At 41.2% G+C, this 15768-nt stretch overlaps 1 protein-coding gene across 1 annotated transcript in view; it reads right to left on the reverse strand.

The window, feature by feature from the left end:
* Positions 1–235: 235 nt before the first annotated feature.
* DDX31 (DEAD-box helicase 31) overlaps positions 236–15768 on the reverse strand; it is a 72274-nt gene continuing 56741 nt past the window's right edge. Inside the window, exons 18-20 of the mRNA XM_067471981.1 lie at positions 9241–9352; positions 3065–3245; positions 236–474 (exon numbers count right to left, since the gene is read on the reverse strand). Coding sequence (XP_067328082.1) covers positions 330–474; positions 3065–3245; positions 9241–9352 — 438 coding nt within the window. The 3' untranslated portion in view covers positions 236–329. The remainder of the gene's footprint in view (positions 475–3064; positions 3246–9240; positions 9353–15768) is intronic.

Below are 15768 nucleotides of genomic sequence, written 5' to 3' on the forward strand. Positions count from 1 at the left end.
CAGTACTACTACTACTACTACAATAATAATAATAATAATAATAATAATGCAAAATGGAAAGGTTTCAGCCCCAAACCCACCGTACTGAGGAAAATGTAAACATTGATGTATGTGCCAAATGTGACTTAGCAAAAACCCAGAGTTTTGGAAAAGAGGATCCTGGGATGATAATAATAATAATAATAATAATAATAATGGTAAACTATCCTTTTGGGAAAATAAAGAGGAACCGAGATTCAAAACAATGATGAATGGCTTTAATTTTGAGATTTATTATGGGATTGTCCATCTTGAAGGGGCTTCTTCCCATTGGGAAAGGCCCACCTGGGTCACCTTTGCTCCTCTTCCTCCTCCTCCTGCTTCCGCTTCCTCTTCTTCCGCTGGGAGGAAACAGGATCCAATCCGCTCATGTATTCAGAGCGAAGCATTTCAGAGAAGCGGATGCGCCGGGGGCCAGGCTGCCTCCCAAGGTCCCTGCAGGGAAGAAAGAAGGGAACCGAGGATTAGGAGCAGGAAGGAAGGAAGGAAGGAAGGAAGGAAGGAAGGAAGGAAGGAGGAAGAAGAGACAGGAAGTAAGAAAGTCATAGAAAGGAAAAGATGGAAAGGAAGGATGGGAGGGATGGAAAGAAAAGGAAGAAAGGAAGAAAAAATGAGAAAGGGATGGAAAGGGAGGAAAAGATGGAAAGGAAGGGATGGGAAAAAGTATGGAAAAGATGGAAAGAGAGGAAAAGAAATAAGGAAGGAAGGAAAGACAAGAAGTAAGAAAGGCAAAGAAAGGGAAAGATGGAAAGGAAGGATGGGAGGGATGGAAAGAAAAAGACAGAAGGAAAAGATGGAAAGGGAGAGCTGGAAAGGGAAGATAGAAAGAAGGAAGGAAAAGATGTCAAGAGAAGGAAAGAAGAAAAGGAAGGAAAGGAGGAAGGAGAGACAGGGAGTAAGAAAGGGAAAGAAAGGAAAAAGATGGAGTGTGAAGGAATAGACGGAGGGATGGAAAGAGAAGGAAAAGATGGAAAGGGAAGATGGAAAGAAGGAAGCAAGGAAGGAAGAAAAGAAGGAAAAGGAAGGAAAAGATGGAAAGGTGGAATGTGTCTAGAGAAGGGCGACTAAAATGATCAAGGGTCTGGAGAACAAGCCCTATGAGGAGCGGCTTAAGGAGCTGGGCATGTTTAGCCTGAAGAAGAGAAGGCTGAGAGGAGATATGATAGCCATGTATAAATATTCTTTCTTTCTTTCTTTCTTTCTTTCTTTCTTTCTTTCTTTTTCTTCTCCTCTGACTCCTTCTGTCCATCCGCTGCCCAAGAAGCCTTCCATGGGGTTGGATTTCCCCATAGAGTCACACACATAAAATAGTAATAATAGAGTTGGGAGGAACCTCTAAAGGCCATCCAGTCTGATCCCCAGTCTGTTATGCAGGAAGGCACCATCCAATCCCTCCTGGCAGATGGACACCTCCTCACTGCTCAACAACAACAACAACATCAATGTTAACAACAATAGTAATAATAAAGTCGGGAAGAGCTTCTAAAGGCCTCTGGTTCCATTCTATTTTGCAGGAAGGCACCATCCCATCCCTCCTGGCAGATGGACACTCGCCCACTGCTCAATAATAATAATAATAATAACAACAACAACAACAATAACATTAATAACAACAATAATACAACAATAATAATACATTTGGGAGGAGCCTCTAAAAGCTGCAGGAAGCCACCATCTGATCCCTCCTGGCAGATGGACACCCACATAATAATAATAATAATAATAATAATAATAATAATATTAACAATAACATTAAGAACAATAATAATACAGTTGAGAGGAGTCTCTCGTTCAATTCTATTATGCAGGAAGGCACAATCCGATCCCTCCTGGCAGATGGACACCCACACAATAATAATAATAATAATATTAACAATAACATTAAGAACAATAATAATAATACACTTGAGAGGAGTCTCTGGTTCAATTCTATTATGCAGGAAGGCATCATCCGATCCCTCCTGGCAGATGGACAACCACACAATAATAATAATAGTAATAATATTAACAATAACATTAAGAACAATAATAATAATACAGTTGAGAGGAGCCTCTGGTTCAATTATATTATACAGGAAGGCACAATCCGATCCCTCCTGGCAGATGGACACCCACACAATAATAATAATAATCATAATAATAATAATAATATTAACAATAACATTAAGAACAATAATAATACACTTGAGAGGAGTCTCTGGTTCAATTCTATTATGCAGGAAGGCACCATCCGATCCCTCCTGGCAGATGGACAACCACACAATAATAATAATAATAATAATAATAATAATAGTAATAATATTAACAATAACATTAAGAACAATAATAATAATACAGTTGAGAGGAGCCTCTGGTTCAATTATATTATACAGGAAGGCACAATCCGATCCCTCCTGGCAGATGGACACCCACACAATAATAATAATAATCATAATAATAATAATATTAACAATAACATTAAGAACAATAATAATAATACAGTTGAGAGGAGCCTCTGGTTCAATTATATTATACAGGAAGGCACAATCTGATCCCTCCTGGCAGATGGACACCCACACAATAATAATAATAATCATAATAATAATAATATTAACAATAACATTAAGAACAATAATAATACACTTGAGAGGAGTCTCTGGTTCAATTCTATTATGCAGGATGGCACCATCCGATCCCTCCTGGCAGATGGACAACCACACAATAATAATAATAATAATAATAGTAATAATATTAACAATAACATTAAGAACAATAATAATAATACAGTTGAGAGGAGTCTCTGGTTCAATTCTATTATGCAGGAAGGCACCATCTGATCCCTCCCAGCAGAGGGCCATCCAGCCTGCTTAAATAATAATATATACGAACAATAGAGTCAGAAGGCTCTCCCAAAGAGGGCCAACCAGCGCAGTCAAATGAGGAAGACACAATGCAATCCCTCCTGGCAGATGGAAGGAAGGAAGGAAGGAAGGAAGGAAGGAAGGAAGGAAGGAAGGGAGGGAGGCAGGGAGGGAGGTCTGCGAACCTTTTCCTCTTCTCCTGCTTCTTGCCTTGCTTCTGGGGCGCAATGGAGGCGCTGAGGTTGCCTGGTGCGTCTCGGAGGCCGAAGCTCTTGGCCAGGTGTCCCAGGTGGAGGGAGCGCAGGCAGAAGATGGTCCGCAAGGAAGAAGGGAACGTGGCGTAAGCGCGGATGAAGGACTGCAGAGCTGCCAGGGACAGAGCAGATAAATAAGCATGAAGGGAAAAGGCCTTCGCAGAGAAAACACTTTGCAAAGGGATCCAGCTCAGCTCAAAAGAGAGAGATCATAATTTCACACATTTATTATTATTATTATTATTATTATTATTATTATTATAGTTATATTCATTTGCAAGGCTTGAGACGCTTCCGGTGGAAGGAGTTGACCTCAGCCCAATGACAGCTCCCAAATAGACAGATCATAATATCAATATAATAACATTATTATTATTATTATTATTATTATTATTATTATTATTATTTTGTTAATATCCCATTGACCCCTTCCACCAAGTACTTAAGAAAAATCAGTTTTTGACTTTTCAAACTTCCTGGCTGTGAGAGCTATTCAGCAGTGGAACTCTCTGCCCCGGAGTGTGGCGGAGGCTCCTTCTTTGGAGGCTTTGAAACAGAGGCTGGATGGCCATCTGTCGGGGTTGCTTTGAATGCGATTGTCCTGCTTCTTGGCAGAATGGGGTTGGACTGGATGATGGCCCACCAGGTCTCTTCCAAATAATAAATGTAATAATAACAACAATAATAAAGTGAAATAATAAATGTAATAATAATAATAATAATAATAATAATAATAACAATAATAATACATTTATTACGTATTTGTAACAGAGTAAAATCTATACATATAGTAAAAGTCAATGTTTGTATGCGGCGGACGTGTGGCGGTGCGAGCGGAGGAGTATGTGCCAGCGTTCTGATTGGCTGCCGCTGTGGTGCTATTTGCATATGGTCTCTGATTGGCCACCCTCAATTCCAAGATTCTGAGATGACAAAGAGAGGAAAGGAAAAGGCCAGGAGCTGTGTCAGAAAATTACCAATGCAAACCAAACTTGGCACACAGAGCCTGGAAAACCCACTCGACATCCTACTGCAGTTTGGAGGAGGCTGAACCATGGATGATGGGACTTGCAGTACCATCGCTCACATTCTGAGACCGCTGTTAACCTCATCCAATGATCAGGACCAAACTTGGCACATAGACCTCTCATGACCCACTTTACGGCCTGGTGTGGTTTGGCTGGGGATGGACCATGGATTATGGGACTTGCAGTACCTTTGCTCAATTTTTGAGACCACTGCAACCTTCATCCAACTACCGATAAAGACCAAACTTGGCACGCTGAGTCTCCATGATACACACTACATCCTGGTGCAGTTTGGAGGGGGATGCACCATGGACGATGGGACTTACAATACCTGCACTCCCTTCCTAAGACCATTACAACTGCCAACAATTATGGATCACAAAGAGCCCTCATTACCCACTCTACATCCTGGTGCGGTTTGGAAGACTTTGGCAATGGATGATGGGACTTGCAGTCACTTCACTCACTTCCTGAGACCACTGAGACCCTCGCCAATGACTGATCAAGATCAAACTTAGCACACAGAGTCCCCATGACCCACTCTACATCCTGGTGCACTTTCGAGGAGGACAGACCATGGATGATGGGACTTCAAGTACCTCCACTCCCTTCCCAAGACGGCTGCAACCCTCATCTAATGTCTGATCAAGACCAAACTTGGCACATAGAGCCCCCATGACGCACTCTGCATCCCTATGCCGTTTGGAGGATGACGGACGATGGATGATGGGACTTGCAGTACCTTCACTCACTTCCTGAAACCACAGCCACACTTACCCAAATACCAAGAAAGACCAAACTTGGCACAGAGAGCCCCCTTGGCCAAGTCAACATTCTGGTGAGGTTTGGGGGAGAACAGACTATGGATGATGGGACTTGCAGTACCTAAACCCACTTTCTGAGACCACTGTGACCCTCATCCAATGACTGATCAAGAACAAAACTTGGCACACAGAGCTCCCACGACCCACTCTCCATTCTGGTGCAATTTGGAGGAAGATGGACCACAGATGATGGGACTCACAGTACCTTCACTAACTTCCTGAGACCACTGTGAGCCATATACATAACGGATAAAGACCAACCTTGATACACAATTCCTTTCTCAAATAACCCGGGCAGCGCTGGGTCCCCAAGCTAGTAATAAATAACCTTGACTCGAGTAAAAAAGGTCTGAAAAAGTAGGCTTATACTCGAATATATACAGTAATATAATGCCCTCAGTGTTCCCTCCCTATTTCGTGGTTTGCTTTTAGTGGACTCGCTGTTTTGCAGTTTTTAAAAAATATTAATTTAAAATATATATCGCGGTATTTTCGCTGTTTTGTGGGTTTTTGCTGCTGCCGCTCTCTTAAGCGCTTTCCCTCCCTAATCCTCCCTCCCTCCCTCCAGACTTTATTTCAAGTTTTTATAAACTAGCGTATAGAATAGTGTATAACTATTAAAATAATGTATAAGTATTAAAATAAATATAGCATCCCTACTTTGTGGATTTTCACTTATTGGGGGTGATCCTGGAATGTAACCCTTGCAATAAGTGAGGGAACACTGTAATAATATATAATGCATTATAATATAACAATTATATACCACAACATGGGCTGCGATGGGTCTCGGGTGGGGGATTACATCTCCCATCGTCCCCATGCCTCTCTTTGCAACAAATGGACCCTGTTGCCCTTCCTTCTCCTCTTTCTTCCTTGCAAGAAAGGGCTGCGCGGAAAGGAAGAGGAGGAGGAGGAGAAGCAGCAGCGGAGGAGACGACTGTTTGGCGCTTTGCTTTGCAAACAGAGCTTTGAGTCGATCCGGGTTCTTCCCTGTCGCTGATCCGGATAAAATGACATTTTTATTACTGTTATGGCCGCCCCCCAAAGAGGGATTAGGGCCAAAGCCCTGGGCAAACGCCTCCAAAGCAGGTTTCCATGGCGAAGGGGAGGCAGGCAGGGAGGGGAGGCGCAGCCCGTATTTGCCCCTCATAAGGCTTTCGGGATCCTTCCGAAAGCAAGCCTATCACTCCCAAGGCGAAGGAGTGATAGGCTTGAAAAATCCACGCCAAAAGGTGGTTTTCCCTCTGCAAATCTGGGCCCAGAAGGGGAAGCGGAGAGGCTTGGGCTTAGAAACACCTCCCAGGGACAACAGAAGGGGACCAACACCACCACCACCACCACCACCAACAACAACAATCTATATAAATAAAAATGTCATGTTAGTTCGTGCTACCATCAGAATTCAAAAACCACTGGGGGAATTGACACCACATTTGGACACAAGGCACATAACAGTCCAATGTATGTCCTCCACTCAAAAAAATTGATTTTGTCATTTGGGAATTGTCGTTGCTGGGATTTATAGTTCACCTACAATCAAAGAGCATTCTGAACTCCACCAATGATGGAAATTGGGCCAAACTTAGCACACAGGGCTCCCATGACCAACAGAAAATACTGGACCAACAGAAAATACTGGAAGGGTTTGGTGGACATTGACCTTGAGTTTGGGAATTATAGTTCACCCACATCCAGAGAACACTGTGGACTCAAACAATGATGGATCTGGACCAAACTTGGCACAAGCTCTCAATACACCCAAATATGAACACAGATGGAGTTTGGGGGAAATAGACCTTGACATTTGGGAGTTGTAGTTGCTGGGATTTATAGTTCACCTACAATCAAAGAGCATTCTGAACTCCACCAATGATGGAATTGAACCAAATATGGCACACAGGACTTCCATGAGCAACAGAACACAATGGAAGGGTTTGGTGGGCATTGACCTTGAGTTTGGGAGTTGTTCTTCACCTACATCCAGAGAGCACTGTGGACTCAAACAAGGATGGATCTGGACCAAACTTGACACAAAAATTCCATATGCCCAAATATGAACACAGATGGAGTTTGGAGGAAATAGACCTTGACATTTGGGATTTGTAGTTGCTGGGATTTATAGTTCACCTACAATCAAAGAGCATTCTGAACTCCACCAATGATGGAATTCAACCAAACATGGCACACAGGACTTCCATGAGCAACAGAACACACTGGAAGGGTTTGGTGGGCATTGACCTTGAGTTTGGGAGTTGTAGTTCACCTACATCCAGAGAGCACTGTGGACTCAAACAGTAATGGATCTGGACCAAACTTGACACAAAAATTCCATATGCCTAAATATGAACACAGATGGAGTTTGGAGGAAATAGACCTTGATATTTGGGATTCGTAGTTACTGGGATTTATAGTTCACCTACAATCAAAGAGCATTCTGAACTCCACCAATGATGGAATTGGGCCAAACTTAGCACACAGGGCTCCCATGACCAACAGAAAAAACTGGAAAGATTTCGTGGACACTGACCTTGAGTTTGGGAATTATAGTTCACCCACATCCAGAGAGCACTGTGGACTCAAACAATGATGGATCTGGACCAAACTTGACACAAAGTCTCATATGACTAAATATGAACACAGATGGAGTTTGGAGGAAATAGACCTTGACATTTGGGATTTGTAGTTGCTGGGATTTATAGTTCACTACAATTAAAGAGCATTCTGAACTCCACCAATGATGGAATTCAAACAAACATGGCACACAGGACTTCCATGACCAACAGAACACACTGGAAGGGTTTGGTGGGCATTGACCTTGAGTTTGGGAGTTGTACTTCACCTACATCCAGAGAGCAGTGTGGACTCAAACAATGATGGATCTGGACCAAACTTGACACAAAGTCCCATATGACTAAATATGAACACAGATGGAGTTTGGAGGAAATAGACCTTGACATTTGGGAGTTGTAGTTACTGGGATTTATAGTTCACTACAATTAAAGAGCATTCTGAAACCCACAAACGACAGAAATGGGTCAAACTTCCCACACAGAACCCCCATGACCAACAGAAAATACTCAAGGCCATCCAGTCCAACTCTTTTCACTAGGGCAAGAAAACCTAATCAAAGCCCTCCTGACAAACAGCCATCCAACCATAGATATAGATAGATAGATATGATTCTCACACACACACATAGATATAGTATCATAGATTTGAAAGAGACCCTTAAAGAAGGACTATGATATGTTGCATATTCCAGAGTAGGCAAACCAGACACTCTCCACATCAACACTGACAAAGAAACAACAAGCAATACTGTTTCCTCACAAGCAGAAAGGAATTACATATATTAGAAACACTTTCTCATTACTTTATTTTCCAGATCACCAGACTGGGCCACAGCAACAGATGGCAGGGGACAGCTAGTAATAATAATATAATTTGAAAATACATCACACAGTCCTAGACGCTTGGGAAGTGTTTGACTTGTGATTTTGTGATACGAAATCCAGCACATACACACACACATACACACACACACACACACACACACACACACACATATATATATCGTTTGCTGTGACATACTGTGTTTTTGTTTCAGAATAATAATAATAATAATAATAATAATAATAATAATAATAATAAGTAAATAATAATGCAAAGACTCTGGCACAAGACAGTACTGCTTGAGAGCAGTATGTGTGAAAAAGATCTTGGAGTCCTCGTGGACAACAAGTTAAACATGAGCCAACAATGTGATGTGGCAGCAAAAAAAGCCAATGGCATTTTGGCCTGAATCAATAGGAGCATAGTGTCGAGATCTAAGGAAGTCATGCTACCCCTCTATTCTGCCTTGGTTAGACCACACCTGGAATATTGTGTCCAATTCTGGGCACCACAATTCAAGAGAGATATTGCCAAGCTAGAATGTGTCCAGAGGAGAGCGACTAAAATGATCAAGGGTCTGGAGAACAAGCCGTATGAGGAGCGGCTTAAGGAGCTGGGCATGTTTAGCCTGAAGAAGAGAAGGCTGAGAGGGGATATGATAGCCATGTATAAATATGTGAAAGAAAGCCACAGGGAGGAGGGAGCAAGCTTGTTTTCTGCTTCCCTGGAGACTAGGACACAATGGAACAATGGCTTCAAACTACAAGAGAGGAGATTCCATCTGAACACAGTCTGAACTTCTAGATTGTGAGAGCCATTCAGCAGTGGGTTAACTCCCCAGTGCAGATGCCCCACTGACCTGTCTTTGCCCGCCGAACGCTGTCTGTGGAAGAGTGGACCAGGCCCTCAAAGACCGTCTGCATGGCGGTGGCCCTTCGGCGCCATTCCTGCGGATCCAGCCCATGTGGCTTCTGCAAAAGAAAGACATTGCAATGAATGCATAGTTTGCCAAAGAAAAGGACATCATCCCAATGCTTCTCAAAGGAATTCCCCTTTAACTGCTGAGCCATTAGACTAAATACAGGCTCAATGGAAAAGTCAGCCAAGGCAGGAGTGGGATATTGGCCTGATTTTAATGGACTATTATTATTATTATTATTATTATAGCATTTTCTGTCTCTTAAATAATAATAATAATAATAATAATAATAATAATAATAGACTATTATGGTACTTTTTCTCTCTTATATTTATTATTTATTATTACTATTATTATACCATTTTCTGTCTCTTAAATAATAATAATAATAATAATAATAATAATAGACTATTATAGTACTTTTTCTTTCTTATATTTATTATTACTATTATTATTATTATGCCATTTTCTGTCTCTTTAATAATAATAATAATAATAATATACTATTATGGCACTTTTTCTCTTTTATATTTATTTATTATTACTATTATTATTATTATGCCATTTTCTATCTTTTTAATAATAATAATAATAATAATAATAGACTATTATGGTACTTTCTCTCTCTTATATTTATTATTACTATTATTATTATTATGCCATTTTCTGTCTAATAATAATAATAATAATAATAATAATAATAGACTATTATGGCACTTTTTCTCTTTTATATTTATTTATTATTACTGTTATTATGCCATTTTCTATCTCTTAAATAATAATAATAATAATAATAATAATAACAAACTATTATGGCACTTTTTCACTCTTATATTATTATTATTATTATTATTATTATTATTATGCCATTTTCAGTCTCTTAAATAATAATAATAATAATATAATAATAATAATTGACTATTACTTTTCTCTCTCTTAAATTTATGATATTTATTATTTATTTATACTAGTTTGGGTACCTGGTGTTGTCAATGTTGTAACTGTACCAAATGCATATGCTTGTGGGCGAACTACAACTCCCATCATGCCAGGTTAACCCCCTGAAACTCCACCAGTACTTAGTTTGTCATGTTGCACAAGTTTGCTCTAGATGCATCATGGGTGGAGTTCCGTGTGCTCTCTGGCTGTAGGGTGAACTACAACTCCCACTATGGTGAGTCAGTCTCCTGAAACCACTCCAGTAGGTTCGGTTGGTCATGGGGATTCTGTGTTTCTCTGGTTGTAGGTGAACTACAACTCCCAAAACTCTATGTCAATCTCTCCCAAACCCCTCCAGTATTCAAATTTGGGCATATCGGGTATGCATGCTAAATTTGGTCCAGATCTATCATTGTTTGGTTTCACAGTGCTCTCTGGATGTAAGTGAACTGCAACTCCCCCAAATAAAGGTGAATTCCCCTCCAAGCGCTCCAGTATATTCTGCTGATCATGGGGGTTCTGTGTTCAAAGTTTGGTTCAGGCCCATCCTTCGTGGGGGTCACAGTGTTCTCTGGAAGTGGGTGAAGGTACTGCAAACCCTATCATCCACAGTTTGTCCTCTCCCAAACTTTGGCAGGATGTGAGGTGGGTCTGTGTGCCAAGTTTGGTCCCGGTCTGTCATTTATGTGGGTCGCAGTGATCTCTAAAAGTGGGTGAAGAAACTGCAAATTACATCATCTGTGGTCCATCCCCCCCAAACCACACCAGGATGTAAAGGGGGTCATGGGGGTGTCTGTGTGCCAAGTTCGGTCCCGGTCTGTCATTCGTGTGGGTCGTAGTGATCTCTAAAAATGACTGAAGGTACTGCAAATCCCATTATCTGTGGTCCATCCCTAGCCAAAACCACACCAGGATGTAACCCTTTACATCCTGGTGTGGTTTTGGCTAGGGATGGACCACAGATGATCATGATCTCTAAAAATGACTGAAGGTACTGCAAATTCCATCATCTGTGGTCCATCCCCCCCAAACTGCACCAGGACGTAAAGGGGGTCATGGGGGTGTCTGTGACCCAAGTTTGGTCCCAATCTGTCATTCATGGGGGCCACAGTGATCTCTAAAAGGTACTGCAAATCCCATCATCTGTGGTCCATCATCCCCCAAACCTCAGCAAAAGTAAAGTGGGTCATGGGAGCTCTGTTTGACAACAAAATCCATCATTTGTGAGGGTTGCAGTGGTCAGTGGGAGCCAAAAATGATTGAAAGTACTGCAAACACCATCATCTTTGGTCCATCCTCCCCGAAACCACACCAGGACATAAAGGGAGTCATGGGGTTCTGTGTGCCAAGTTAGTTCCAAGTCCTTCATTGATGGAGTTCAGGTGCAGTTCTTAGCTTGCAGGTGAACTATACATCTCAGGACCTACAACTCCTATAAATCATGGTGAATTCTCTCCAAAGCTCTCTAGTGTGGTCAGTTGCTGATCAATTCCTCTGTTTGCTGTGCGCCATAGAAAAGAATAGGAAAGGGTTAAGGGAGAGGCAGTAGGCAGGGTTATGCAAATTCCACACCAACGGAGAGGGTATGATACAATGGGATGTCTGTGGTGTAGGAAACACATACAATCTAGGAGGGAATGGTCCCCATCTGAAAGCCTTCCCTTGGGTGGTGGGCAGTGTGGTGTTGGATGGAGGACATTGGCAGGACTCTTGGACATGTTCATGGCCCTCGCAATATCCTGCAATGTGATTGGAGGGAGGGTATTTGGTGTCTCCTGAGGAGTGGGAGCTAGAGCTGTTTGTGGAGCTTGTCTATGTAAGTGGACACTCCAGCCACATACACACATACGTATTTTCACCTTTATGAAAATAGAGAGATTATTATGTCAACTTCCTCCCTCCCTTTCTATTATTATTACTATAATTATTATTATTATTACTAACAAAATGAAGTTCAACAGTGACAAATGCAAGATACTCCACTTTGGCAGAAAAAATGAAATGCAAAGATACAGAATGGGGGACGCCTGGCTCGAGAGCAGTACGTGTGAAAAAGATCTTGGAGTCCTTGTGGACAACAAGTTAAACATGAGCCAACAATGTGATGTGGCGGCAAAAAAAGCCAATGGGATTTTGGCCTGCATCAATAGGAGCATAGTGTCTAGATCTAGGGAAGTAATGCTACCCCTCTATTCTGCTTTGGTTAGACCACACCTGGAATATTGTGTCCAATTCTGGGCACCACAATTCAAGAGAGATATTGACAAGCTGGAATGTGTCCAGAGGAGGGTGACTAAAATGATCAAGGGTCTGGAGAACAAGCCCTATGAGGAGCGGCTTAGGGAACTGGGCATGTTTAGCCTGAAGAAGAGAAGGCTGAGAGGAGACATGATAGCCATGTATAAATATGTGAGAGGAAGCCACAGGGAGGAGGGAGCAAGCTTGTTTTCTGCTTCCTTGGAGACTAGGACGCGGAACAATGGCTTCAAACTACAAGAGAGGAGATTCCATCTGAACATTAGGAAGAACTTCCTGACTGTGAGAGCCGTTCAGCAGTGGAACTCTCTGCCCCGGAGTGTGGTGGAGGCTCCTTCTTTGGAAGCTTTTAAGCAGAGGCTGGATGGCCATTTGTCAGGGGAGATTTGAATGCAATATTCCTGCTTCTTGGCAGAATGGGGTTGGACTGGATGGCCCATGAGGTCTCTTCCAACTCTTTGATTCTATGATTCTATGATTTTATTATTATTACTGTTATAATACCATTTTCTCCCCCGTTTCCTTTCTGGCCATGATACCTATCTATCTATCTATCTATCTATCTATCTATCTATCTATCTATCTATCTATCTATCTTCCTTCCTCTTCCTTCTTTCCTTCTAGTGTCAACTTCCTCCCTCCCTCCCTCCCTATTATTATTATGACTTTTCCCCCCTTTCCTTTCTGGCTATGATCTATCTATCTATCTATCTATCTATCTATCTATCTATCTATCCATCCAACCATCCATCTAATTCCTCTTTCTTCTTTCCTTCTAGTGTCAACTTCCTCTCTTCCTTCCTCCTCCTCCTCCTGACTGTTATGATGTCACTTTTTCTTTTCCATTCCTTTCCTTTCCTTTCCTTTCTGGCACTGATCTATCTATCTTCCTCCCTCCCTCACTTCCTTCCCCCTCCTTTCCTTCTAGTGTCACCTTCCTCCCTTCCTTTCATAATAATAATAATAATAATAATAATAATAATAATGTGACTATGGTGATGCCACTTTTTCTTTTCCTTTCATTTCTTTTCTGGCCCCGATTCCTCTTTTTTTCTTTTTTTCTGTTTCTTTCTTTCACCTTCCCCCCTTCTTTTCCTCCTCCTCATTCTTCTTTTGACTATTATGATGCCACTTTTTCTTTTCCTTTCCTTTCTGGCCCTAATCTATCTTCCATCTTCCTTCCTTCCTTCTGTCCTTCCTCCTTTCCTTCTAGTGTCACCATCACTTTCCTTTCATTATATTATTATTATTATTATTATTATTATTATTATTATTATTACTACTACTACTACTACTACTATGACAATTATGATGGCACTTTTTCTTTTCTTTTCCCTTCTAGCCCTGATCTTCTTCTTCCTTCCTTCCTTCCTTCCTTCCTTCCTTCCTTCCTTCCTTCCTTCCTCCCTCCCTCCCTCCTCCTTTCCTTCTAGTGTCTTGCCTTCCTCCCTTCCTTTCATTATATTATTATTATTATTACTACTACTACTATGATAATTATGATTGCACTTTTTCTTTTCTTTTCCCTTCTAGCCCTGATCTTCCATCTCCCTCCCTCCCTCCCTCCCTCCCTCCCTCCCTCCCTCCCTCCCTCCCTCCTTCCTTCCTTCCTTCCTTCCTTCCTTCCTCCTCCCTTCCTTTCATTATATTATTATTATTATTATTATTATTATTATTATTATTATTATGACAATTATGATGGCACTTTAACTTTTCCTTTCCTTTCTAGCCCTGATCTATCCACTATCTTCCTTCCTTTCTGCTTCCCTGGAGACTAGGATGCGGAGCAATCCTAGTTTCAAACTACAAGAGAGAAGATTTCATCTGAACATGAGGAAGAACTTCCTGACTGTGAGAGCCGTTCAGCAGTGGAACTCTCTGCCTCGGAGCGTGGTGGAGGCTCCTTCTTTGGAAGCTTTTAAACGGAGGCTGGATAGCCATCTGTCGGGGGTGATTTGAATGCAATATTCCTGCTTCTTGGCAGAATAGGGTTGGACTGGATGGCCCATGAGGTCTCTTCCAACTCTAGGATTCTATGATTCAATGATTCCTTCATTCCTTCCTTTCCTCTTCCTCCTATCCTTCTAGTGCTACCTTCCTCCCGTTCCTCCTCCTCCTTATTATTATTACGCCACTTTTCCTTTCCTTTCTTTTCTGGCCCTGATCTACCTTCCTTTCTTCCTTCCTTCCTTCCTTCCTTCCTTCCTTCTTTCCTTCCCTTTTGCATTTCCTTCCTTCCCTCTTTCCTTTCTTCTTACCTCCCTCCCTTCTTTACCTCCCTCTTTCTCCTTCCATCCTTCATTCTCTCTTTCCTATCTTCCTCCTCCTTCTTCTCCCTCCCCTTCCACCCTTTCAACCTTCCTTCCTCTTGCCTTCCTTTCCCCTCCCTTTCCTTCCTTCCTCTTTCTCCTTCCTTCCTTCCTTCGTTCTTTTCTTTCTTTTGTTTGTTCCTTTCTTTCTTCTTTCTTTCATTCCTCAGTTCCTTCTTTCTTTCTTTCCTTCTTTTCTTTCTTTCGTTCCTTTCTTTTGTTTTTTCTTTCGTTCCTTCCTTCCTTTGTCCTTTTGTTCTTTTCTTCCTTCTTTTCTTTCTTTCTTTTGTTCCTTTCTTTCTTCTTTCTTTCATTCCTTTCTTTCCTTCTTTTCTTTCTTTCGTTCCTTTCTTTTGTTCTTTATTTCAGTCGTTCCTTTCGTTCCTTCCTTTCTTTCTTCTTCCTTTCGTTCTTTTCTTTCTTTCGTTTCTTCCTTCCTTCGTTCTTTTCTTTCTTTTGTTCCTTTCTTTCTTCTTTCTTTCCTTCTTTTATTTCTTTCGTTCCTTTCTTTTGTTCTTTCTTTCTTTCGTTCGTTCGTTCCTTCCTTCCTTTCTTCTTCCTTTCATTCCTTTCTTTCTTCTTTCTTTCCTTCTTTTCTTTCTTTAGTTCCTTTCTTTTGTTCTTCTTTCTTTCACTCATTCCTTTCATTCCTTCCTTCCTTTCTTCTTCCTTTCGTTCTTTTCTTTCTTTCGTTTCTTCCTTCCTTCCTTCGTTCTTTTCTTTCTTTCGTTTGTTCCTTTCTTTCTTTCTACTTTATTTCTTTCATTCCTTTCTTTCTTCTTTCTTTCCTTCTTTTATTTCTTTAGTTCCTTTCTTTTGTTCTTCTTTCTTTCGTTCCTTCCTTTCTTTCTTTCTTCTTCCTTTCAATCTTTTCTTCCTTCCTTCTTTTCTTTCTTTCGTTTGTTCCCTTCTTTCTTCTTTCTTTCATTCCTTCTTTTCTTTCTTTCGTTCCTTTCTTTCGTTC

Source organism: Anolis sagrei, chromosome 11 (assembly GCF_037176765.1).
Source record: "Anolis sagrei isolate rAnoSag1 chromosome 11, rAnoSag1.mat, whole genome shotgun sequence".
NCBI lineage: Eukaryota > Metazoa > Chordata > Lepidosauria > Squamata > Dactyloidae > Anolis > Anolis sagrei.